The 25,983-nt window shown below is 44.4% G+C and overlaps 2 protein-coding genes across 2 annotated transcripts in view; both read left to right on the forward strand.

Annotated features, from left to right (window-relative positions):
• Positions 1-20,262, forward strand: part of LOC128542749 (NACHT, LRR and PYD domains-containing protein 12-like) — a 131,063-nt gene extending 110,801 nt beyond the window's left edge. Inside the window, exons 10-13 of the mRNA XM_053512727.1 lie at positions 11,246-11,419; positions 14,318-14,491; positions 19,479-19,655; positions 19,807-20,262. Of these exons, the coding sequence (XP_053368702.1) occupies positions 11,246-11,419; positions 14,318-14,491; positions 19,479-19,655; positions 19,807-19,843 (562 nt within the window). The 3' untranslated portion in view covers positions 19,844-20,262. The remainder of the gene's footprint in view (positions 1-11,245; positions 11,420-14,317; positions 14,492-19,478; positions 19,656-19,806) is intronic.
• Positions 1-25,983, forward strand: part of LOC128542750 (NLR family CARD domain-containing protein 3-like) — a 98,807-nt gene that overhangs the window by 28,753 nt on the left and 44,071 nt on the right. The window lies entirely within an intron of this gene.

The following is a 25,983-nucleotide window of genomic DNA, read 5'->3' on the forward strand; positions in this document are numbered from 1 at the left end:
GGACGGAACTGACGGAACAGCAGTCATGGCGACTGAGACTTTTGCATTTGTTCTAGCACTTAACCAATGCTCTTCCTCTCTCACCTCCCGCATCAGCTGGGAGAAAGAAGGTGGGTCTTGTAAAGTGTGAGTCACACGCACCCGCAAAGCCACCATGTCACTGGGGAGTGCCCCTTTAAACAGTTGTTCCATTCGTGCACGATTTACACCCACAGTATCAATGCCACCCTTCAGGAGAGCCCGATGGAGAAGTTTGTCCAATCTATACAAATAAGCAGAAAGTTTTTCACCATCGTCCTGAAAAGTGTGACGAAATATGGCCATAAGATCTGCTCCGCTTTCAGTAGATCCATAAGCTGTGTCAAGAGCACATAAGTATTCAGTAGCTGTAGCAGAAGGATTACCAACTTTGAGGAACCTCACAATGTCTGCAGCAGGCCCTCGCAAACTCTCAACAATGCGTTGTCGTTTTGCCGCATCGGCGCATTGCCATTCACTGACCATCTGAGTGGCTTGCTCCATCCAGGCATCATACTCTTCCTCCCCTGGCGGAACAGGCTTTAAACCAGAAAACAACCTCAGTTTTCTATAGCTTGGTCCATCATTAGATGACTGAGTGCAGCGATCTACTAGCTTGCCTATGGCATCCACTAAATCAACATTAACGACAGGCTTGGTAGACTTATCTCCCACAACAGCCCTCACATCACCCATAGATTTACCTTCCTGCTGTAACAATGCCAGCAGCTTGGCCTCAAAATCATCACCTGCAACGACAGCCGGGTTAGGGGTTACCAGGCTACTCACTACATGAACAGGCCAAGGCCCGACTTCACCCTCAATCCCAACTTCAGGAGGTACACCAAGGCTTGGCGCCAACTCAGCAGAAGACTCCACTAAAATGAAAAGTTGCCTTCCAGTCACATCACCCCGCCGTCCACAGATACGTGTTTGACCAAAGACTTTCACAGTATTCAAAACACGGCTAAGCACGCCATCACTAACATCCAGTGGTACTCCACTAATCACAATGGCACGAGCCAAATCCACATTTTCTTCCCGGGTCCACTCGACTGCCTGACTAATATCCATATTACACACCAAAGACAATTTAAAATAAAATGAACAGACCTCAATATGGAATTAAATAAATCAGAGAAAGGACTGAATTTGGGTAAACAGGAGATAAAGATCCCAGCGGTGCCTCCAAAATGTAACCCCCCCCTTTCAGCCACCCAAAGGGTGTACACTCAACTATACATTAATTAAAGTTAATCCAAACAAGATCCTGGGTTCCAAGTTCTTAATAACGGTGGCTGCAATTCCCTATTTACCCGCTCAAACAAAAATTTAAATATGCATCTAACAGAAAGAGTAGCGCGGTGCCTCCACTGTGGAAATATTAAACTGAAATGAAGCTATTCAGTATATACCATATTTCCCCAGAATACTAAGAAGAAAAAAACAGATTATCACATCCCCAATAAAACACATTCAACAATACATATACATAACCAGGGCAATTTATTAAACCCAGGGAAAACTACCAAAATTTGTTAGGTAACCTAAGTAAACAAAATAATAATAAATAAAAAGAAATAAAGAGCAGAGTACAGTTAAACTGTAAATTTACATTTACCCTTCACTGCAGCGCCAGGAAAACATGGAGAGAAAATAATAAAAGAACCAGTTGCTCGGCGCAGGACGTTGGGGCCCGTTCGTTGGTGCACTTTTGGCCGTACCAAGGGAAAAAAAAACGTTACCACAGTACGTTCTCGCAACCAAGTCGAGGGTGTGTGTGCGTGTGGGTCAGTATCAGTGTAGATGTAAGTTACCCGCAACCTTGTTCAGGGTAGAAACTCAATGCCGCGAGGCGCCCGCGAGCAAGTTCTGCCGAGGAGGGATTTCTTTCAGCACGTCTCAAGTTTGCGCAGCGTCACGGTGCAGACAAACTCGCAGCCGAACACTTCCAAGTCCTGGCGTATCGGTCACTCTCCTCTGTGGTCGGGTTTCCCGTCCGGCAGTGGAATAAAGCAGCAAAAACTCCAAACAACACTCTTCAGAAAGAGAAAACTGCTCCGAATCTCCGCACGTTGCTCTCGCGCTCTCCTTCCGCGCTCTCTTCCTCTCTTTTTTCTTTTTTTCTTTCCTGCTTTCCCCCCCCAAAGAAAAAAACTTCCCCCAATATTTAGTCACTCATCTTCTCATTGGTCCATTCACGTCTCATTAGCAAACCAATCAACATGGATGAAAATTATTGGCCAACACATTATAACAAAAACGCGGCAACTCTTACCAAGGCATTCTGGGTAATGTAGTCCCAGTATACAATACAGTAACATCTTAAAAAAAATACAGCACAATGGAATTACAAAAACAAAATATGCAATTCTCCGTATTACATTTTCACAGGTCCTTACACGAGCAAAGATTTTTAATTAATTTTGACTTGGGAAAACAAACAAGTCTTGGTTTACGAGCACCGAGTATCATGTATCACGTGTGCGCTTCTTGTTTTGACGGCAAGCGTCACGTGATCACAACTGAGTCAACGTTTTTTTTCTTTCTTGCGCTGCGGAATTGTGGGTAATCGTCTCCCTCTCTGGGCCTTAGTGCTCGTCTCTTACTGGCATAATCAACATCAGTGCACGCGTGTACTGTTTACTATAACACTGTGACCACGTGTGTGTGTGTGTAAAACATATTTTATTTTGTGTTTGTATGCGTGTGTACAGCGCGCGTGTAAAGCAAAAGAAAAGACACTAAAGATCTATTTTCTTTCTTTGTATCAGCCTGTTGTTATGTGTGTGAGTGCGTGTAATTTGACATCATGCCCCTTCACACACACTCTTTCGCCTTTACTGTATTTAAATAAATGTGTTGTGCTTCACAGAATATCCACCAGATGGCGCATGGAAGGACTTTATCTAAAAGCTCCTTCACTGCTTTCAATACAGGTTGTTAAATATGCTTATAGATACACAGGTTAGATTTTAAAAGTATCTAATAAATTACAAACTGCATGTAATGTAAAATATGAATAAAACAGTATTAGACACATACAGGTCCTTCTCAAAAAATTAGCATATTGTGATAAAGTTCATTATTTTCTGTAATGTACTGATAAACATTAGACTTTCATATATTTCAGATTCATTACACACAACTGAAGTAGTTCAAGCCTTTTAATTGTTTTAATATTGATGATTTTGGCATACAGCTCATGAAAACCCAAAATTCCTATCTCAAAAAATTAGCATATTTTTATCCGACCAATGAAAGAAAAGTGTTTTTAATACAAAAAAAGTCAACCTTCAAATAATTATGTTCAGTTATGCACTCAATACTTGGTCGGGAATCCTTTTGCAGAAATGACTGCTTCAATGCGGCGTGGCATGGAGGCAATCAGCCTGTGGCACTGCTGAGGTGTTATGGAGGCCCAGGATGCTTCGATAGCGGCCTTAAGCTCATCCAGAGTGTTGGGTCTTGTGTCCCTCAACTTTCTCTTCACAATATCCCACAGATTCTCTATGGGGTTCAGGTCAGGAGAGTTGGCAGGCCAATTGAGCACAGTAATACCATGGTCAGTAAACCATTTACCAGTGGTTTTGGCACTGTGAGCAGGTGCCAGGTCGTGCTGAAAAATTAAATCTTCATCTCCATAAAGCTTTTCAGCAGATGGAAGCATGAAGTGCTCCAAAATCTCCTGGTAGCTAGCTGCATTGACCCTGCCCTTGATAAAACACAGTGGACCAACACCAGCAGCTGACATGGCACCCCAGACCATCACTGACTGTGGGTACTTGACACTGGACTTCAGGCATTTTGTCATTTCCCTCTGCCCAGTCTTCCTCCACACTCTGGCACCTTGGTTTCCGAATGACATGCAAAATTTGATTTCATCCGAAAAAAGTACTTTGGACCACTGAGCAACAGTCCAGTGCTGCTTCTCTGTAGCCCAGGTCAGGCGCTTCTGCCGCTGTTTCTGGTTCAAAAGTGGCTTGACCTGGGGAATGCGGCACCTGTAGCCCATTTCCTGCACACGCCTGTACACGGTGGCTCTGGATGTTTCTACTCCAGACTCAGTCCACTGCTTCCGCAGGTCCCCCAAGGTCTGGAATCGGTCCTTCTCCACAATCTTCCTCAGGGTCCGGTCACCTCTTCTCGTTGTGCAGCGTTTTCTGCCACACTTTTTCCTTCCCACAGACTTCCCACTGAGGTGCCTTGATACAGCACTCTGGGAACAGCCTATTCGTTCAGAAATTTCTTTGTGTCTTACCCTCTTGCTTGAGGGTGTCAATGATGGCCTTCTGGACAGCAGTCAGGTCGGCAGTCTTACTCATGATTGCGGTTTTGAGTAATGAACCAGGCTGGGAGTATTTAAAAGCCTCAGGAATCTTTTGCAGGTGTTTAGAGTTAATTAGTTGATTCAGATGATTAGGTTAATAGCTCGTTTAGAGAACCTTTTCATGATATGCTAATTTTTTGAGTTTGAAATTTTGGGTTTTCATGAGCTGTATGCAAAAATCATCAATATAAAAATAATTAAAAGGCTTGAACTACTTCAGTTGTGTGTAATGAATCTAAAATATATGAAAGTCTAATGTTTATCAGTACATTACAGAAAATAATGAACTTTATCACGATATGCTAATTTTTTAAGAAGGACCTGTATATGATATGGTAGTATGGACATTGAAAAGGCTATTTACACCAGTGCACAAGTGTAAAGCAAACACAACTGTTAATTTTTGTAAATATTTGACTTTAATTTTTTAAGTTTAAGTTATATGAAAAATAACATGCCTACGGGCTCACTATTATTTTCTGTTTAAAGTTAAAGATGCCTGTGCATGCGTGCAAAAAGACATTGTGTATAATAAGTTACCCTAAAACAATATTGTTTCCAATGCTGAAGCAAACATAAATTTTATTTCACAATAGATCTTTCATGATGAATGTGTGTATATGGGCTTTAAATTATGTTCATAATAATGAAATGAGATGTCCTGCGTGATGTAGTAAACTTCATGATAAAAAAGTTTGTTTTATAGTTTTTCTAATGTCTTAACAGGGACAAAACAATGAAAGACATGGCGATGCCTCGGATTAAATTGTCTTATTGTATTCTTTCATTTCCTGATATTAGGCTATCTGATAATGTTAACTATGTGAATGTCGTGATTTGTGAATATGTCAAATATATGCGTTAAAACATAAAAATGTGTCAACATTGAGCACCATCAGAAGACATGAATGAAGAAACAAACAAATTTTTAAATATTTTAAAATAAATATTCTTATATGCACAAAAGAATCTTTCCCAGAGAAAATGACTTGTCACATGAATCCATACGAAGTGCTTCAGGCTTTTTATAATAGTAACCATCATGATTTTTTGCTGTTTGAGTCCAGTATTGAATAATTATTTCATCCATTATTTGACCACGAATTGCTGGAATATGGTGGGGAATTTATGACTGAAATAAAGCTGCTCATCGACGTGTGTGAACCCGCGGCCCCACTTTCACTTTACAAAAGGCAGCGTTTTCATCAAAAGGCTGATAAATTGCAGCACTTCTGTAAACAGAGAAAACGTCTCTAGGGTTACGTCCGTAACCCCAGTTCCCTGAAAGTGAACGAGACGCCGCGTCACGAAGTGACAGCTATGGGGATTGCTTCCAGAAATCGCGTCTTGAAGACATATCTAATCAACTTCATATTTACGACGTCATCGCCCTAGTGACGCAGCCGTGTCTGACGTCGGCACGCGGAAGAGTATAAATAGGTGTCAGACAAATCTACTACAGCTTCCTTCGCTTCACAAGCAGAGACAGAACACTGATCCTTCACAAAAAAAAACAAAAGGGACACGTAAACTCAAGTTTACTAAAACAGGCACTATTTGTGCGGCTAAGCGCTGTATTCATCCATGCTCCAGGCTCATCAAGCCGGGTGATACACACGCTCTGTGTGTGATATGCCTAGGCGCAGAGCACGCTGAAGCGGCTCTGCACGGGGATGAATGCGAAAGTTGTGCTACCGTCTCCGCCGGAGCCCTTTGTGCTCACGTGCGTTTGTTTACCTTGAAATTTGGCGACGCAGCGCCTCTCAGGCTGAGCGTGCGTTCGTGGAGCTCCCGCGTCGAGCTGGAGGAGGCGGCTCACGATAGCTTAGCTTCCACATTCTCTGGTTAGGACAGCGGGTCCTCAGAGGTTTTAGAACCCGTAGGGGTCATTTCTCGCACCGCAGCACTAGCCGCTAGCTCGCCTCGGCATCTCCGAGTGTCTGACTCAGACATGGAGGAGAGGCCAGCGCCGCATGTAGTGCACAAGCCAGTGAAACATGATCCCCCTATTGGTGATACAGAGCTGCTTGAGTGTTTAGTTCAGGCTACAGAGAAATTACACATTTCCTGGCCACAAGTTCAGCAGGAAGCACGAGTTCAAGGAAAATGGGGTGAACGCATCCTAGAACCTATGATTAAACCCTCAAAGAAGGGTCGGCCTTTTTTCCAGGAAGTGCATCATGAACTAACACGCTCCTGGAAAAAGCCATATTCCTCTCGCGTTCTCTGCCCTTTCACATATGACTATTCTAACCTGATTCAGGGCCATGAGAGAGGTTATGGGGCGATGCCGGAGGTCGAGGGCGATCTCGCGAGACATCTGTCTCCGACTTCAGCGTCGTCACCCAGGCCCCCAGTGCTCCCGTCCAGACCATGCCGTACATCTGCAAAGATCATTAGTACAGCTTATACGGCAGGGGGTCAGTCTGCAGCCTGCACGCACACTATGAGTCTGCTGCAAGCATACCAGGCTCACCTTCTGCAGGAGCTGGACGAAGGAGAGGGAGTAGACCCTGATGCAATTAAGCAGCTGCGTCATGCCACCGATCTCTCCATTACGGCGGCTAAGGAGGCAGCACGGTGCCTGGGTAGATCTATGGCGGCCAATGTGGTTGCCTACAGGCATCTGTGGCTCAACCTGTCGTCCTTTGGGGAAAAGGATCAGAAGCTTTTGCTGGACACGCCGATCTCACCTTCCGGGCTCTTTGGCTGTATCATCCACGACGTCACTGCCACTATCCGGAAATCTCAGAAGAATGAGGCAGCGTTCTCCAGCATATTTCCTCTCAGAGCTGATTATGTGCATGCCGCCACTGATCAGCCCAGCACCAGCTCAAGGTCCTCCCATCATCTGACTCAGAGACAGAGTGTCGCTGCTCGTCAGACCCCGCAGAAGCAGAAAGGTTCAGGCAGGCGCAGTAGGCGGCGCTCTGGGTGGCACCCCTCTTCTGGCCAAGATCTACGCCAAGTTATCATGGCCAGGAGCGCTGCCACCAAAGGCCCAATACCCTGAGGGGTCCAGGTTGCGGCGGGTTCAGCGTTCATCAGCCCATGTGGCCGTTACTGCTTCTTCTCGGCGACCGCAACCAGGAGCCACAAGCTTGGCTCCACTCAGCTCTTCGGGGCCCCCATCACCAGGAAACAGTCTCGTCAGGCTGGTTCCTCTAGTAGAACACATAAACGAGTGGAAAGCTTTTCCAGATGTGTCTCAGTGGGTTCTGCGTACAGTGGGAGATGGCTACAGGATTCAGTTCAGAAGCCCCCCACCACGGTTCAACGGCGTACTAGGTACACTAGTGAAACCGGAGCAGTCCCAGGTGATGAAAGAGGAGGTGAAGACTCTCCTGGCAAAGGGGGCTATCGAAAGGATTCCTCAGTCCCAAAGAGAGTGCTGCTTTTACAGCCGCTACTTCATCGTCCCCAAGATAGGTGGGGGACTGCGGCCAAATCTGGACCTCCGAGTTCTGAACCGCAGTTTGAGGAAGTACAAAATATTAACGCTATTTCAAAATATTAACGCTCAAGCACGTTGTGACCCAGATCCGACCAGGCGACTGGTTCGTCACGATAGACTTGAAGGACGCGTACTTCCACGTCTCCATCTTTCTCAACATCAAAAGTTCCTGAGGTCCGCCTTGGGAAGCGAGGCGTACCAGTATCGGGTGCTTCCATTCGGCCTAGCTCTGTCACCCCGCACTTTCACAAAAGTGGTGGATGCGGCCTTAGCCCCACTTCGTCTGTCAGGTATCAGAGTCCTGAATTACATCGAGACTTAGTTCTCGGTCACATCAGAGTGCTGGGGTTACGGCTAAACGTCAAGAAGAGTGTGCTTACGCCGTCATGTGTCACCTCTTATCTGGGCATCATATGGGACTCCACTTGGATGTCAGCCCGCCTCACGTCGGCTTGCATTCAGTCACTCCTTCTAGCCGTCAAGGGCATCAGACTAGGCTGCGCCGCCACTGTGAGGAGCTTCCAGAGGAAGTCCGTTCCGCGTAATTCGGGCTTCATCCCATTGTATTCGGGCGCTAAGGGTTTGGAAGAAGCCTGGGTTCCTGTCCCAAGGCCCTGTTCTGGGCGCCACGTGCCACCATGTGACACTGACAACAGACGCCTCACAAACAGGATGGGGAGCGATCTACAGCGGCCGCTCCACACAGGACCTATGGAAGGAACATCAGCGCGACTGGCACATAAATGCTCTCGAAATGATGGCAGTCTGGTTAGCGTTGAAGTACTTCCTTCCAGATGTCAGGGGCCAGCATGTGTTGGTTCGCACTGACAACACAGCGGTGGTCGCCTACATCAATCATCAGGGGGGTCTGCGTTCACGCTCACTGTGCAAATTGGCATCCCAGATCCTCCTGTGGGGCCTGGGCAAGCTCCTCTCGTTACGGGCAATGTTCACCCCAGGGTGCCTCAATCAGGGGGCAGACCTTCTGTCCAGACAGAGGTTGTCAGCAACAAAGTGGCGTCTGCACCCAGAAGTGGTCGAGATGATCTGGAGGGAGTTCGGGCGAGCAGAGGTGTTTGCGTCTCGCGACACTGTTTGCGTCTCGTGACATGACCCATTCTCCCTTGTACACCCAGCGCCTCTAGGCCTGGATGCCCTAGTGCATCAGTGGCCACACAGACGCCTGTATGCTTTTCCCCCTGTCGCACTGCTCCCGGCGGTTCTAGAGCGGGTCCGCCAGCAGAAAGTTCGGCTCCTTCTAGTGGCCCCTCGCTGGCCCACCTGGATATGGTTCTCGGACATAGTGTCTCTCTTGGACGGGCAGCCTCTCCAGCTGCCGATCAGGAGGGATCTATTGTCCCAAGCTCACAGATCAATTCTCCATCCAAGACCCGAGCTGTGGAATCTATAGGCGTGGCCTCTAAAGGGGCGCACCTCATATTCCTGGCTTTTCCCAGAAAGTAGTCAGCACCATTCTTAGCTCTAGAGCCCCGTCCACAAGAAAATTGTACACTGCCAAATGGGGGGGGGGTTTTCACCTCATGGTGCAGGAACCGGCTGTTGGAACCAGCTCAGTGCCCTGTTGGGACCGTACTGGACTTCCTGCAGGATCGGTTCTCTGCTGGGTCAGCCCCGTCCACTTTAAAGGTTTATGTGGCCGCCATTTCCGCATTTCGCTCTCCTGAGGGGAAAAGATCTCTGGGCCGTGACCCACTAGTGTACCCTTTTCTCAGTGGCGCGTGGAGGTTAAGACCTTCAGTTCACTCCAAGGTACCCTCGTGGGACCTCACCATGGTGTTGGAGGGTCTGTCTCGGGCACCGTGAGTGGTTTGAACCACTCACGGACAGTAACGAGAAGTGTGCAACACTGAAGACCCTCCTCCTCCTGGCCATCTCGTCTCTCCGGAGGGTAGGTGATCTGGAGGCGCTCTCAGTAGCACCGTCCTGTCTTGACTTTGCCCATGGGCTATGGGCCATGCCACTGGTGCTCAAGGCCTTTAGTCCTCCACCCTTCCTGACACCGGAACAGGAGAGGCTAAACCTTATCTGCCCGGTTAGAGCTCTCCGTCACTATGTCCACGTCTCCTCGGCGTGGAGACGGTCTGACCAGCTATTCGTGTGCTTCAGTCCCCCAAAGAGGGGCTTACGAGCGACCAAGCATACACTCAGTAGATGGATTGTGGAGGCCATCTCCATGGCTTATGGGGCAGTTGGTGAAGCCTCTCCGCTCTCAGTCCAGGCGCACTCCACCTGAGGTATGGCGGCCTCCAAGGCTCTGGCTGCGGGGGCGACACCTCAAGAGGTCTGAGACGCGGCCGGTGCTCCACCCCGCATACAACTTTTATCGCAAACAAGTTTTATGCTGTCGACCTCGACCCAACTCCGTCCTCTCAGGTGCTCTCGGCTCAGGCCAGGCACCTATAAGCATGGCAGAGTGGGCATGCTCCAGGCTCCATAGCTGTCACTTCGTGAAGCAGCTCGAAGTTCCCCTGAAAGGAGACGTCTCTAGGGTTACGTTCGTAACCCCAGTTCCCTGAAGGGGAACGAAACGCCGCGTCACGTTGCCATACTTATACGCGCCTGGGCGCTTGTGAGCTTCGGAAGCTGTAGTAGGCTTGTCTGACACCTATTTATACTCTATATATTTTACTTAAATATTACAAATTAAAACAAGGAAAAAAGACGTGCTTAGCTTTAGTTTATTGTGATGCAGACAAAAGTTTTAGGAAGAAAAATTAGACATTTCTTTTTTCATTTTTTTAAAATATTAAATATATTCATATTAAATATATTTCTAAATATATGTTATAAATTTATAAATTACACCCAGTGTATCAAATCTAACTATAAAGTCTGATTTTATTGTTACCATTACACTTTGTTTTTAGGAACTTGGCATGCAACCAAATCCATTAAAGTCTATAGACTGTTTAAAGTTCTTTAATAATCACAGTGTAAACACTGAAATAGCTAAGAACTACAGTGTAACGCCACAAAAGAATAAAAAAGTATGATCAATTAAAAAATATATATAAAATGACCAAAATGTCAGTATGTGTATCCCTGAGTGTCCCTACAGGTAATGTGTGTCATGTTTCTGAGAACTTCAACACGGCTTCGAGACGCGCATTCTTAATGACCACATCTTGTAAATAACACAGCCAGAATTTAATTCAGCTTTACTGGACAAAAAAAAGAGTTTTTGTGGCTGCAACCTATTTTTTTAAATCAGCACCAAAAAAACACCAGCTGATTATTTTCCACATCCTACCTTTTTTTTTTTTAAAACAACAGTACAGTATAAACCTGCCAATCTACTAGTGCTAACTTTAGGGGCGTGTCAGAAACACACTTACATTTTAGTTACATGTTAAACTTTAGCTGTATTATGACTGTGTGTGTGTGTGTGTCAGTGTTCTGATATTTCAGCATTTCTCTTCCAGTCTGTGGGAGTGTAATCTGACAGATGAGAGCTGTAGAGTTCTGTCCTCAGTTCTCAGCTCAAACTCCTCCAGTCTGAGAGAACTGGATCTGAGTGGCAATAAACTGAAGAATTTAGGAGTGAAGCTGCTCTCTGCTGGACTGGAGAATCCACACTGTACACTCGAGATACTGAGGTACACACACACACACACACACACACACACACACACACCTGTAAAGGCTGTTACACTAACCTGAAAGCACCATTTTAGTACAATGAAACCTCGAATTGTGAGTAACGCGGTTTGCGAGTGTTCCACAAGACGAGCAAAGATTTTTAATGAATTTTGATTTGGAAAACTAACAAGTCTTGGTTTATGAGTACCGAGTATCATGTATCATGCATGCGCTTCTTGTTTTGACGCCAAGCGTCATGTGATCACAACTTAGCCAACATTTTTTCTCTCTCTTGTGCTGCGGAATTGTGGGTAATCGTCCGCTGGGTCTTAGTGCTCGTCTCTTACTGGTATAATCAACATCCGTGCACGCGTGTACTGTTTACTATAACACTGTGACCACATGTATGTGTGTAAAAGATTTTATTTTGTGTTTTATGCGTGTGTGTACAGCGCACGTGTAAAGCAAAAGAAAGGTTTATTAGAGACGTTAATAATCCATTTTCTCTCTTTCAGCCTGTCGTTACAGTATGTGTGTGTGTAATTTGACACCGTGCCTGTTCACACACTCTCTCGCCTTTAGTGTATTTAGATAAATGTGTTGTGCTTTACAGAATATCCACCAGATGGCGCATGGAAGCACTTTATCTAAAAGCCCCTTTACTGCTTTCAATACGTATTGTTAAAGTGCCCCTAATATGCGTTTTCAAATACTATCTTTCATGCAGTGTGTCATTTGGCTGTATGTGAACATAAATTATCTGCAAAGTTGTGACGCCGAGAGTGCACGATAAATAAAGTTTTTGTCTCTTAAAAAAAAGAGTCGGCTTACTTTTGCCTAAACAAGTCATTATTAATTTAAATCTTTCTCTGTTACGGATCCACGTCACTACGTAATATATTTGCATAATGTCCGCCCACGTTCTACATCGCGAACAACTTGCCCGCCAACTTACAATTAACGTTACCTCACTCTTGTTAACATATGACACTTACCACTGAGAAACGTCCTGCTCCAGTCGTGCTTGCGAAACAGTTTTTTGTCGATGTGCCACTTCAACCGTCAGACTCCGGCTCGAATTCATACGGTAAAACTGACGCCATCTTTTCTATGTATTGACGGGTCCCAGAGCTGTCGTTCAGTTATGGTAATGGGAGTTTCGTTTTCCGACACACGCTGAAGCGGTAGACCAATTATAAAGGACTGCGCCATCTGACCAATCACAGCAGTGAGGGCTCACGGAAAGAAGGGGTTTAGACAGACTGATTCTTCAAACTGCTTCACACGAGTCATTTACAAATAATTTAGAAATGAGTTAAAATTAAATGGGGTACATGTAAACCTGTTTTAAGAGACTCATAAAGCAATATTAGCAACCTTTAAAATGGCATAATAGGGGAACTTTACAAATGCTTATAGATACACAGGTTACTGTCGCAGGACCAGTTCAACACAGGATAACAGACACAGTTATGCAGTATGCAGTGCTTGTTTTTCTGTTTATTTCTTTTACTTTCAGTTTCACTTTTAGTTCCCGTGGTCAGGCATGCACTCACGCCCACACGCAGACGCTGTTAGTGACGGGAAGTGCTTGGGGGTGAGGAGATTGGTGAGGTGCAGAAGACGCAGCCTCCATGGGCGGTGACGTGTCGTCGTCCTTGGGACGCAGCACCCTGCGTCCCAGGTGAGCTCGGGAGGCAGTGGTGGCGCAGCCGCTTTCCTCTCGCGGTAGCCTCCTGTCAATAGTAATCTTTTCGGTTCGGTCTAAGTCTAAAGGGGGAGAGGAAACAGGGGCGTTACTAAAGGCATCGGTTGTATCCTACTCACCGAGCGCTCCGGTCACGACATTGAATAGGCTATTTACATGAGTGCACAAGTGTAAAGCAAACACAACTGTTAATTTTTGTGAACATTTTACTTTTATTGTTTTAAGTTTAAGTTATATGAAAAGTTATATGCCTATGGTCTCACTATTATTTTCTGTTTAAATTCCAATAAAAGACATAGCAATGCCTTGATTTATATTGTCTTATTGTATTCTTTCATTTCCTGATATTAGGCTATCTGATAGTGTTAACTATGTGAATGTTGTGATTCGTGAATATGTCAAATAGCTGCATTAAAATATAAAAATGTGTCAACACTGAGCACCATCAGAAGACATGAATGGAAAAAAATTAATTCAATATTTTAAAAAACAAATATTCTTCTATGCACAAAAGAATCTTTCCCAGAGAAAATGACTCGTCACATGAATCCACATGAAGTGCTTCAGGCTTTTTATAATAGTAATCATCATGATTTTTTGCTGTTTAAATCCAGCATTGAATACTTATTTCATCCACTATTTGACCACGAATGGCTGAAATGTGGTGGGGAATTTATGACTAAAATAAAGCTGCTCATCGGTGTGTAAACCCGCAGCCGCACTTTTACTTTACTAAAGACTGCGTTTTCATCAAAAGGCTGATAAATTTCAGCACTTCTGTAAACAGAGAAAACATAATACAACTGTCCATAAATAATAATAAAAAAGAAATATTTAGGCCTAAACATGAAATATATTTCACTTAAATATTACAGATTAAAACAAGGAAAAAAGACGTGCTAAGCTTTAGTTCATTGTGATGCAGACAAAAGTTTTAGGAAGAAAAATTAGACATTTCTTTCTTTATTTTTTTTAAATATTAAATATATTCATATTAAATATATTTCTAAATATATGTTGTAAATTTATAAATTACACTCAGTGTATCAAATCTAACTATAAAGTGTGATTTTATTGTTACCATTACACTTTGTTTTTACGAACTTGACATGCAACCAAATGCATAAAAGTCTTTAGACTGTTTAAAGTTCTTTAATAATCACAGGTGTTAACACTGTGTTCTGATATTTCATTATTTCTCTTCCAGGCTGTGTGGGTGTAATCTGACATGTAAAAGCTGTAGAGTTCTGTCCTTAGTTCTCAGCTCAAACTCCTCCAGTCTGAGAGAACTGGACCTGAGTAACAATAAACTGCAGGATTCAGGAGTAAATCTACTCTCTGCTGGACTGGAGAATCTACACTGTACACTGGTGAAACTGAGGTACACACACACACACACACACGGCCATGGCCATAGCCATTGGTGGGAACAAGCTTGTCCATTTGAACATTAGGGGATGTGTCCCACCAGCCTTGACACATGTGCGCACACACACGCACTTAATAATAATTTGCGATTGCGAGTAACCCGGTTTGCGAGCGTTCTGCAAGACGATGTTTACGAGCGAGTGACACCGAGAGTCACATGATCACAACTGAGCCAATGGTTTTCTCTAAAGCCTCCTTAATTTTCTGCTTGTGTGTGTGTGCGCGTGTGGTGGGGGTGTGCGATGGATGGGTGAAAAGAATCCTAGCTGGAGTGATTGAGACAAGAGAGATCACTGCAGCTCGGATTCTTTTTGTAGTAAAGTGAGTTTATTGTTCACTAGATGGCAGTAGTAAGTAATGATAAGGACTTGCATGTTAAAAAATGCGGAGAACAAGCAGCTGAACGCGGGAAGCAGAGAGCATGTGTGTGTCATTAGTTATTGTTATAACTATTTTATGCGTTTCTGTTGTTGTCAATAAAGGCTCAAGTTACAGAACTGTCGGCTCTGTGTTTTTTGTAAATTAGTTAACTAAAAAAAGTTTTAAAAGGTTAATATTTTTTTATTTTACCTTTATATTTTGTATTATTTATTTTTTGTCACACACACCCGCTTTGCGACCGGCACTAGGACCCAGAAATAGTACGGTCGCAAAGCAGGAAGCATAAAAGGAGACAAGATGGCACTTCACATCACTCAGTCATTGAGTTCAAATCAAATTCATATTCAAATTCAAATTTTATTTGTCACATACACAGTCATACACAGTACGATATGCAGTGAAATGCTTATATGACTGCTAGTAACCTTAAAGGAAAAGAATAGTAAAAGCTTATACATAAGAAATAAAAGGAATGAAAGAAATACTTTTAAAAATAAAATTAACTAGTAAAATATGCTGTACAAAGTAAAATATACTGTAATAAGAGAAATACGTTAGAAAATAAGATTAACTAGTGCAAATGTACTATACAAAGTAATAGTAAAATAAACTTTACAAATAAGAACAAGATATCTATAAAAAAGCAAAATATTGTAGCGTTTTTGACAACCCCTCCCGCAAAGCATGATGGTTCCCAACCGAAACCCCGCCCATGCCACAATATCAATATATCAAGTATAAAAGTATAGAAAAGAAAATAGAAATTTGTCAACAGATTTAGAATATTTAAATGGCTGTGGTGTGCAAGTATGCATAAAAAGTGACTTTGTAAAGTGTCTTATTTAAAGTGATTTGTGCATTATTTAAAGTGATTTGTGCCGTGGAGTTTTAAAAAGATGGTATTAGTCTTGTGTGGTGGTGTGATGATTGAAAGACCTTATCGCCTGCGGAAAGAAGCTCCTTAGTCTCTCTGTGTTGGCCCTCAGGGAGCGGAATCGCCTCCCAGACCGCAACAGAGTGAACAGTCCATTATTGGGGTGGCTGAGGTCCTTCACGATCTTCCTGGCCTTGGTCCAACACCGCTTGGTGTAGATTGAGTGCAGGTCAGGGAGCTCGGTGCGGATGATGCGCTCAGCTGATCGCACCACCCTCTGTAGAGCTCGTCTGTCCTGCATGGTGCTGTTCCCGAACCAGGTCGTGATGTTTTCCGTCAGGATGCTCTCTATGATGAAGGAGTAGAAATTCCTGAGCACCTTGGAGGGCAGTCTAAAGTCTCTCAAGCGTCTGAGGTGGTACAGATCCTGCGTGATGTGAACACCGAGGTATCTGAAGCTGTCCACTCTTTCCACTGGGCTCCTGTTGATGATGGGGGTCTGGTAATTCCTCACCTGCTTTGTACTGAAGTCCACTATCAGCTCCTTTGTCTTGCTGACGTTAAGGAGGAGATTGTTTCTCTGGCACCAGTTTTCCAGATTTCCAACCTCCTCCAGGTAGGCCGTCTCATCGTTGTTTGTGATCAGGCCCACCACGACAGTGTCGTCAGCAAACTTGATGACGGTGGTGGAGTTGGTAGTGGCCACGCAGTCATGGGTGTACAGAGAGTACAGCAGGGGGCTCAGAACACAACCCTGGGGGGCTCCTGTGCTGAGAGTGATGGAGGCTGAGACATGTCCGCCCATCCTTACTGCCTGTGGTTTGCCAGTCAGAAAATTGGAGATCCACTGACACATGGATGAGCTGAGGTGCTCCAGCTTGGTGGTAAGTGTCGAGGGAATTATGGTATTAAATGCAGAGCTGTAGTCGATGAAGAGCATTTTCACATAATTTCCCCTCCGAGGGTCCAGGTGAGTGAGAGATGTGTGGAGAAGATGTGAGATTGCACCGTTGTGGAACAGTTTGGACGGTATGCAAACTGTAGTGGGTCCAGTGTGTCTGGTAGTGAAGAAATGATGAAGTCTCTGACCAGGCGATCAAAGCACTTCATCACTACTGAGGTGAGTGCTACAGGGCGATAATCATTGAGGGAAGCAGGATGAGGTTTCTTTGGGACAGGAACAATGATGGACTCTTTGAAGCATGTGGGGATCACCGACTGAGATAAAGAGATGTTGAATATCTCAGTGAACACAGGTGCTAGCTGGTCTGCACAGGCTGTGAGAATACAGTCTGAGATGCCATCTGGTCCTGCTGCTTTCCTGGTGTTCACTCTCTTGAAGGCTCTCCTCACGTCGTGCTCATGATGATGAACATGCTTCCGGTGCTGGCAGTGTCTTCCTGTCTGCAGCCGTTAGCGCCGCTAGCATTAGCATCACTAGCGTCTTTCGCTGCAGCCTCGAAGCGAGGATAGAAAATGTTCAGCTCGTCTGCCAGAGTCACGTCTGCGTTCGTCATACCGGTTGTTAGTGCTTTATAATCCGTTATTGTCCTTAGTCCCGGCCACAGGCTCCTAGAGTCACTCTGTTGGAGTTGTGACGTTAGTTTCCTCCCGTAGCGCTGCTTAGCCTCTTTTACCGCCTTCCGGACGCTGTATGACGCAGCCTGGTATGGTTCCATGTCCCCCGACGCAAGTCCCATGTTGTAGGCAGCGGTGCGAGATCTCAGAGCGTCACGGATGGTTTTATCCACCCACGGCTTCTGGTTGGGAAACGTTTTAATAGTCTTTTTTTCCACGGTATTATCCGCTAGTTTCCCCATGAATCCCACAACCACTTCCGTAAACACGCTGACATCATCAGAGCTGTTTCTGAACATGTCCCAGTCTGCGTCATCGAGTGCGTCCTGTAACGCGGCCACCGATTGGTCCATCCAGCGCGCGACCTCCCTCTGAACCGGAACTTCCTGTTTTAGCCTTTGTTTGTATTTTGGCATGAGGAAGATGGCGGCGTGGTTGGATTTACCAAACGGTTGGCTGGATGGCGTGGTCCGGCACCGCTGGGTTCAGCCATGTCTCAGTGAATTAGAGGAGGTTGCAGTCCTGAATGTCTCTCTGGAACTTTATCCTGGCCCTGAGGTCATCGAGCTTGTTCTCCAGTGACTGGACGTTGGTGAGCAGGATGCTAGGCAGAGGTGTGCGGTGTGCACGGGCTCTCTCAGCCTGTTCCTGACGCTGGCTCGTTTCCTCGGTGCCGCCGCTTCGCGTCGCGTCCTTTGTTATCTCTCAGGATCTCACTCGGCCAGCTCGGATCCGAAAAACGTCGAATTGTAAGTACATTGTATACCAATAGAAACAAAAGTGTCTCTATTATAACTAATGTACTCCATGGTGGTAATTTGACGCTAAAAACTAACTTAAAGAACAGTTCGGCCGATGTCGGTTCAGATCGCCCGTCTGCCATTTTGTGAGTACTCACTTTCTTGGGTCTACTTTTTGATTCAAGTATGTGTTTATAGGACACAGGGGGTGAACTTGGTCCATGTGTCGATTATCGGGGGCTATCAGGCCACAAATCTTAGCCCATTCGAGGTATGCCACGGTTTTCAGCCTTTGATGTTCGAACATCAAGAACCAGAGGTTGATGTACCGTCGGCTCAACAGTTGGTATGTATTTATGACAAAGTATGGCTGTCAACAAAAAATTTGCATCTCCACACAGAATCAAAGAAATTATCACCCAGATTCATCGGTCCATACCGCATCACAATCCGCATCAACCCTGTCACCTACCGGCTCCAGCTGCCTGCAGGGCTCTGAATCCAGCCGGTTTTTCACACGTCTCAGCTGAAACCCTTTACCACTTCTCCTATGGTTCCACCCTCCCTTCCTGATCCTCCTCCCCGAATCATTGACGGTGGTCCTGCTTACACCGTACGTCGGATCCTCGATTTGCGCCCTAGGGCCTGAGGCACCCAATACCTGGTAGACTGGGAAGGCTACGGTCCCGAGGAGCAATCTTGGATTCCGGCCCGGTTTATTCTCGACCCGGACTACCATCGTCGGGTATCCTCCACCCCAGGACCGTCGGCCGTCGGTCCTGGACAGGGGGGTACTGTCACACACACCCGCTTTGCGACCGGCACTAGGACTCGGAAGTAGTACGGTCGCAAAACAGAAAGCATAAAAGGAGACAAGATGGTGCTTCACATCACTCAGTCATTGAGTTCGCCCGATGTCGGTTCAGATCGCCTGTCTGGGGTCTACTTTCTGATTCGAGTGTGTGTTTATAGGACGCGGGTTAAATTTGTGTTTTTCCCTTGCTCCCCTTTCGTGAGAGTCCTTAGACTAAATCGCGTGGTTATCCTGCAAAGGGCTAACCGCTAAGTGCTAAGTCTTCTGATCATCCCGGTTAGTTCGTGACATTTTCATACGAATATTTTTGGGTTGTGAATTGAATCGTCTAAATTTCCATTATTTCTTATGGAATATTCACTTTAATGTACAAGCACGCTACCGGTACGCAATTATGCCTGCAATCCAAAGTTCCACTGTATATATAATTGTGTGAGTGATCTGATTTTCAGAGATGTAAAGGAAATGTTTTGTATATACAGATTTTGTGTAGTTTATGTTTTCAGTGTTAAAACTGAGTGTGTAAAGTGTGAGATGGTTTTCTTTCTTGCAGGATGATTGACTGCAGTATTACAGGTGAAGGTTGTGCTGCTCTGACTTTAGCTCTGATATCAAACCCCTCATCACACCTGAGAGAGCTGAATCTGAACGGTAATAATCCAGGAGAATCAGGAGTGAAGCTGCTCTCTGATCTACTGAAGGATCCACACTGTAAACTGGAGACACTACAGTGAGTTACTGATATACACAAAATAAACTGTATGACATTTAATAATATTAACTGTATATATTATTGACTGTGTGTGTGTGTGTGTGTGTGTGTGTGTGTGTGTTTATACTAATGTTTTTTCTTTACACTGATGCTCTTCTCTGACTTTCAGTATTAAATATCATAAACTCAGCAGGAGTGGTGTGTGACAGGAGTCTCAGCTCAGACCTCTTTTCCAGGATAAAGCAGTTTTGGTGAAGCGTTAGAACCCGTCCCACATGTCCAGCAGTTTGGGAGCTGAATCATTCATATTCATATGTAGAAGCTCCATAACAATAACCGTGACTGATCACATCCTTTTATCCTCTCAGCTACAAGTTACTTCAGGCTTAAATAACATATTTTACACTCCAAAGTCAAATCCTTCAGCGTCTACACACAACAAAGAGACCTCATTATCACTTCATCACACTGATTACACAAATACACATCCATGTGTTGGAGATGTTTATAGATTATTTTACCTCCATATTTTTATCTCTTTATTTAGAGTGTTTCTGCTCAACATGGCTTCATTCAGTTTATTGTGACATGATTTGGAAATATTTTTCTTACAATATATTAAGTCACAGTCGTAATTTACTATTTTTATTTTATTGTTGTTGTTTGCTAATCTGATTTTAAAAAATTATTTCAAAATAGAAACAGAATTTATTATTATTTGTCATGGTGTGTCATTTTCTTTTGTACAGAATTGGATCATGTGCTGTCTGTGTTTTAACAGATTTCATGTAAAAATAAATAATTGTGTAATCACGCTAACATTATGGTTGCTACTTGTCTTGTTATTAGACTCAGTTTTGTTGTTTCATTTTAAAAGATTATATATTATTGTCTAATGATAGATCACATCCCCAGTCCCCTGCACATCTCCTGAGATTAGCGTTAAGCTTTTATTATCATGCTGTCTCCTCTCCTTGCTCTAATTTTAATGTAAGTGGCTCGGTTTTGTTAAATAGACTTCACCATGGCTATTTCTCCCTGAGTCCTCAATAAGGAGGCCTGTGACGGTAACAATTATTATTGCTGTCACTCCTAAGATTACCCAGACTGCTCTGGGGTGTTGGAATAGGGTCCTCATTTTTTTAAACAATGCTCCAGTCCAGCTAGTTTTTACTCGTCTACGATGTCTGTAGTGTCTGCGTTAGTGTGATTTATCTCAGTCACTGATATTCTCTGTCCTCTAAAACAGTCTTCTATCCTCTCATTAGTCACAACACTTACTTCAGCACACACAGTGTAAGTCCGTTCTAATTTACCCCCAGGTGTCGAGGGATGTCTACTGCTACTATCTCCACGTGTCCTCATATGTTATTCTCTTTTACCGTGTAAAAAGAGAATTTGGTGATCTCAGATGTGGTGCTGCTTCTTCTCTAAGCAGGCAGTGAAATTGAGAGTCGTGGTTCTACATTCATGCCACTATGGTTGGTTCTTCTGACCCGTGCACTTTGCGTGCAGGTGAGGGTCTGTTGGGCTTTACAGGAGAGGTTACTAGCACTTCACTGCTCACCCTTGTTGACCTCTGTGTTGTCTTCTCTCAGGTTCAGGCGCGGAGGCAGGGGGTGGCCGGGGGGGGGCCATAGCCACCCCCCGCCGAACCCCGGCCACCCTATTGGCCCCCCCTGGTCTGACCACAGCCATCCATGCAACCACCCGCGCGACGCGGAACCTTTTTTGTAATGCCGGACACTTTTGTGTGCGCACATCCTGGTACCGCCAGTGGAGTGGAGTTCTTTTACTGTCATTGAGTGGAGCCCGGTGGAGCGGATATATTTCTATGAGTGGAGTGGATTGGAGTGGAGAGGAGTCCAATACCACTGGCGGGAATTTGAAAATGCGACGGAACAACAAATAATTACAGGTAATCTTGTTTAAACACTATTAATCTAATACAAAAGAAAAGATAGTAAAAGTATAAGCATTTTCTAACTTCCTTATGCCTCGGTGAATTTGTAATTAAACTGTTTAGTAAGCTACATGAGGCAAAAAAAGAGAAAAAAATAAAATGATGTCACATTTGTCATTCCAACTAAAGTCTGACTACTTTTTGAATAATTTGTTGATAGTTTTGGTAACATGATAATTGACTAGCATATCTATTGGTGATAGATAACTCCTGCAAGTAAGTTAAATCTTTTACCCTCTCTGACAATGTCCATTTGTGTGTTATGTACAAAAACAGGTCATGATCAGTTTACATTAATTTAAAAAACTTTTTTTAGAGAATAGTTTCAGCACCTTTTATTCAGACACACATTCTTTTTCAGTTGTTTCCCAAAGAGCCCATCAAGGAGCCTGTGACAGTGAGCAGCTAGCCCATGCCAGTGACCCAGGAGATCCTTCAGGTCAGTATTTCATTCACATGTTTGGTTGTCTTGTGTTGCTGTCCTCTTATTTATTCTGTCTATTAAACAAATCATGCAGAAACAGTTATAAACTTTTTTTCTTTTTTTTGTAAAAACACCTTAAAATGTGACACTTCTATTTTTAGATGTTAGTGAAAGACCTCATCAGCAGACAGACTCGGAGAGTGAGGTAGAGCAGCCTCCAGTACTGCCCAGTGGAAGAGTTTTAATAAAAAGATTGCACTCAAGTATTTCACTTTCATAAGTACGCTTTATATGTAAATATGTTTACATATTGTAAATACTGTGGCGTGGGCGGGGCGGCGGCTGACGACCAGCATGCCTTGCGGGGATGTCGGTGTATTCACCATGATGGGGAAAGGTGTTCTGGTTAGTGGCTTCGGCCCTGTTGTGTTTGTGTTTGTTGTCAAGTCCCTTCTTAGCGGTGAAAAACGCTACAATACGTTTTTTATGCATTTTGTAAAGTAGTTTGTAATTGTAACTGACTTGATTTTACTCTCACCTGACGTGGAGACTTTTTTATAACTAAAATAAAACAACTAATGGTTATAATAAGACAACTGTTTCCTGTATGTTCTTTCTTAAGGAGGTGTGTGGTTTACAGTAGGTGACCTAAATATAGTTCTAATTTATGCCACCCCCAAAATGATCACATATTTATCCTGGCCACCCCACAGAAAATTTCCTGGCTCCGCCACTGCTCAGGTTCTGAATCATGTTTGAGGTGGCTGGTGTTTTTCCAAGTCGCTCTTTCCGCTACCTTGACTGCTGTTTGAGGTTTTAGGAGCACTTTCAATGGGCCTGTACTTAAGATAAAACCACAAAGAGTTTTGCACAATAACACAATATTTTATCTTCACAATCTGTGCTCTGGCTTTATCTCGATTCCTTTTCCTATGGTATTATTATTACTAGCACAAATGCACATACTATGGCAAAAACGCTCACTTTTCCCTATACATAACATACTCACTCACATAGTGCAGAGAAAACAGATGACACAGAAGATCTAATACACAGAAGGCACTTTTACAGTATGGCATAAATATGGTCGTGCAAAAATAGACATTCAGGGTAAAACAGTGCAAACAGGTAAAGTGCCTGATGAAAAAAGGGAGTTAGGTTTGAAAAAAACCCACTCCTACACCCTATACACAGAGATATACACATCTCTTTGCATCTCTCAACTGAAGACACGAGTGAACATTACATACCTGGCATTAAGAGCAAGAGCATGGGTTGACAAGGGCCCAATGTAACGGGGAGAAAGGTGGTTTTCAGGGGGATGTCTCAGGTAGAGAGCATGACTCTCTGCCCCACCCTGTACTTACTGTAGGAGCCAGAGTGTGTCTGCGGTCAACTTATCCCTTGTATCTTCTGACGACCTGTAATAGCGTTTTTCTAGCTTGCAGCAAGGTCTTTCTGCATCATTGGATGTAAGCTTGGGCAAACGGGATGTTGATCTACTCCTCCTGGGAAGGCAGGGTGGTTAATACCCTTAACAGCCCTAGAACGGAGACAGGCTGGTAGATGACGAGACCTGGGAGTTGTGGGCATACCCTACCCAGGGCAGGAACTCGCTCCATGAGGTAACGTCCCAAGAGGTCATGCCCATCAGGGCAATCTCAAGGGACTGGTTCTTCCTCTTGGTCAGGACAGGACAGACTGGGAGTGGCTCCGATTAAGTTACAAAAGGCTCTCCTGAATTGAGAGGTAAACTGTGGGCCCTGATCCAAGACAATGTCCTTTAGAAGGCCATGGAGATTGAAGACATGTTCAAACGTGTTCTTGAAGTTCGAGAACTGTATTTCAGAGCGATGCCAGACCACGGGCGGTATGGGATAAGCACGGGCCTGACGAGGCTAGCTGGGGCGATGTTGACATGTTTGAATCTTATGCAGACACCACAAAGCTGGAGACGTCCTCCTTGAGCATGGGCCACCAAAACCGCTGCTAGGTTAGGGTTAGGGTGCAGGCTGAGCAAAAGTGGTAGGAGAAATTTGACTCCATGACCTGAGAACGCAGGGAGAGAGGAACAAAGAGGCATTCATGAGGAGCGTTGCTTAAGCTCGGCTCATGAACTAAGGCTTATTTAACTCTGGTCTTGATGTCGAGTTCTGCAGCGGCGAGCAAGGAGGCAGAATAGTGTCATCTGTGTTGGTATCGTGAGTGGCTGTAAATTGTCTTGAGAGGGCGTCTGAGTTCTTTGATCCTGAGTGATAGGAGAGGGTGAAGTTGATTCTGGAGAAAAAGAGGGACCACCGAGCCTAGCGGGCATTGAGCTTCTTGGCACTCCATAAGTACTTAAGGAATTTCTGCTGTGAGGTGGGAGTGGGCCAACTTGTGACGTCTAGGAACTCGCCGGGTTCCATTTTGATGACTGCGGGACTAATAATGAATTTAAGGAACACGGTGGTCATGGTAGCTTTGTCAATCAGGTTGATTTCCAGTGGTCTTTAAATTGGAAAGTGCGAGCGATTGTTTGTGTGTGAGGTCTCAATAAATAAAACCAAACTTGCATTTTTCTCCAAAACATAATGTATTTTTTAACATTTAGGCAACATGTCAAGCATCCATCTGATTGGCTGGCAGTGAAACTGGGCACCTAATCCTGATTTCTCTCGCCTTTTCTGTCAAGCACTTGTGAAACTCAAGTAAAACTGATCTAGCAGTGCCAACCTTAAAGCTGAATATACACTCACACACACACACACACACACACACACACACACACACACACACACACACAACTGGATACACACAGAAGGTAAGATCTGCTGTTTACATAATCTTACCAACTCACCTGAGCTGAAGTAATTAACTGTTACACATTAGAGCTGTAACACATGTTATCTATTACACCAGGCCTATCAGACTAACTCACTGCACATATGAACATCAGTATTATTACATTTTTATTTTGGTATCCATTATGGCAGTGGATTCATTTAAATAAAATAAATCATAATGGATAGATTAACATTTCCACATATTTTATAAAATAAACAATTATTCACTTATTAATTAAATTTACTTATTTACTGAGTATACACTGGATTATTTTAAAAACTGGAAAATCGTCTCGGGTTACTTTGCTGTAACCCTGTTCCCTGAAAAGGCGGGAACGAGATGCTGCGTGAAAACGCTATGGGAACATCTTGTCATGTTGCCGGTTGTGAAGCATGTGTGTACCAAACACGACAAATTTTTGGCTTTTATAACCTTGGTCAGGTGACGTCATCTGATAGGACGCACCTGCAGGTTATAAATAGGAGTGAACCGGAAACATTCCTCAGATTGATTTGTCTGAACGGACGTCCAGTCACATAGGCAGTGTGGCATTGGGATGCAGCATCTCGTTCCCGCCTTTTCAGGGAACAGGGTTACAGCAAAGTAACCCGAGACGTTCCCTTTCAAAGGCTACAGCTTGATTTTCTTGACGGTACTGAGAATGGATTCGACACAAGCGGGAGATAGCTGTGCCCGCTTACGCTCAAATTCCATGTGACACCCAAAAATGTTGTCCTCTAAACAGGAAAGAGCATGCTTTTATGGCATTGGATCTCAATCCTAGGAAACAAAGATTAGCTAGAACGACATGCTGATGTCGAAGCGCTAGCTACTGAGACTGGGCCAGCCCGTCAGGTAATTCAATACGGATGCTCTGGAGTCGTAAGAGCCAGAACTACATCCATGTATTTTGTGTGTGCGGGTGAAAAAGCTAGACCAAATGGAAGGACCCGATACTGGTAAGCTTCGCCCCCGAAAGCGAACCTCAGGAACCTCCTGTGTTGTGGCAATATTTCCATTGATTTATTTTTAGATAGCGGTAAAGCCCGCAAAATCTAAAAAATTTGACGCAGCCCCCTGTTCCTCTTGCACTTTCCGGTTTCATGGAAGTGGAGACCACGCCATTGAAACGC

The sequence above is a fragment of the Clarias gariepinus genome, chromosome 15 (assembly GCF_024256425.1).
Source record: "Clarias gariepinus isolate MV-2021 ecotype Netherlands chromosome 15, CGAR_prim_01v2, whole genome shotgun sequence".
In the NCBI taxonomy this organism is placed as follows: Eukaryota; Metazoa; Chordata; class Actinopteri; order Siluriformes; family Clariidae; genus Clarias; species Clarias gariepinus.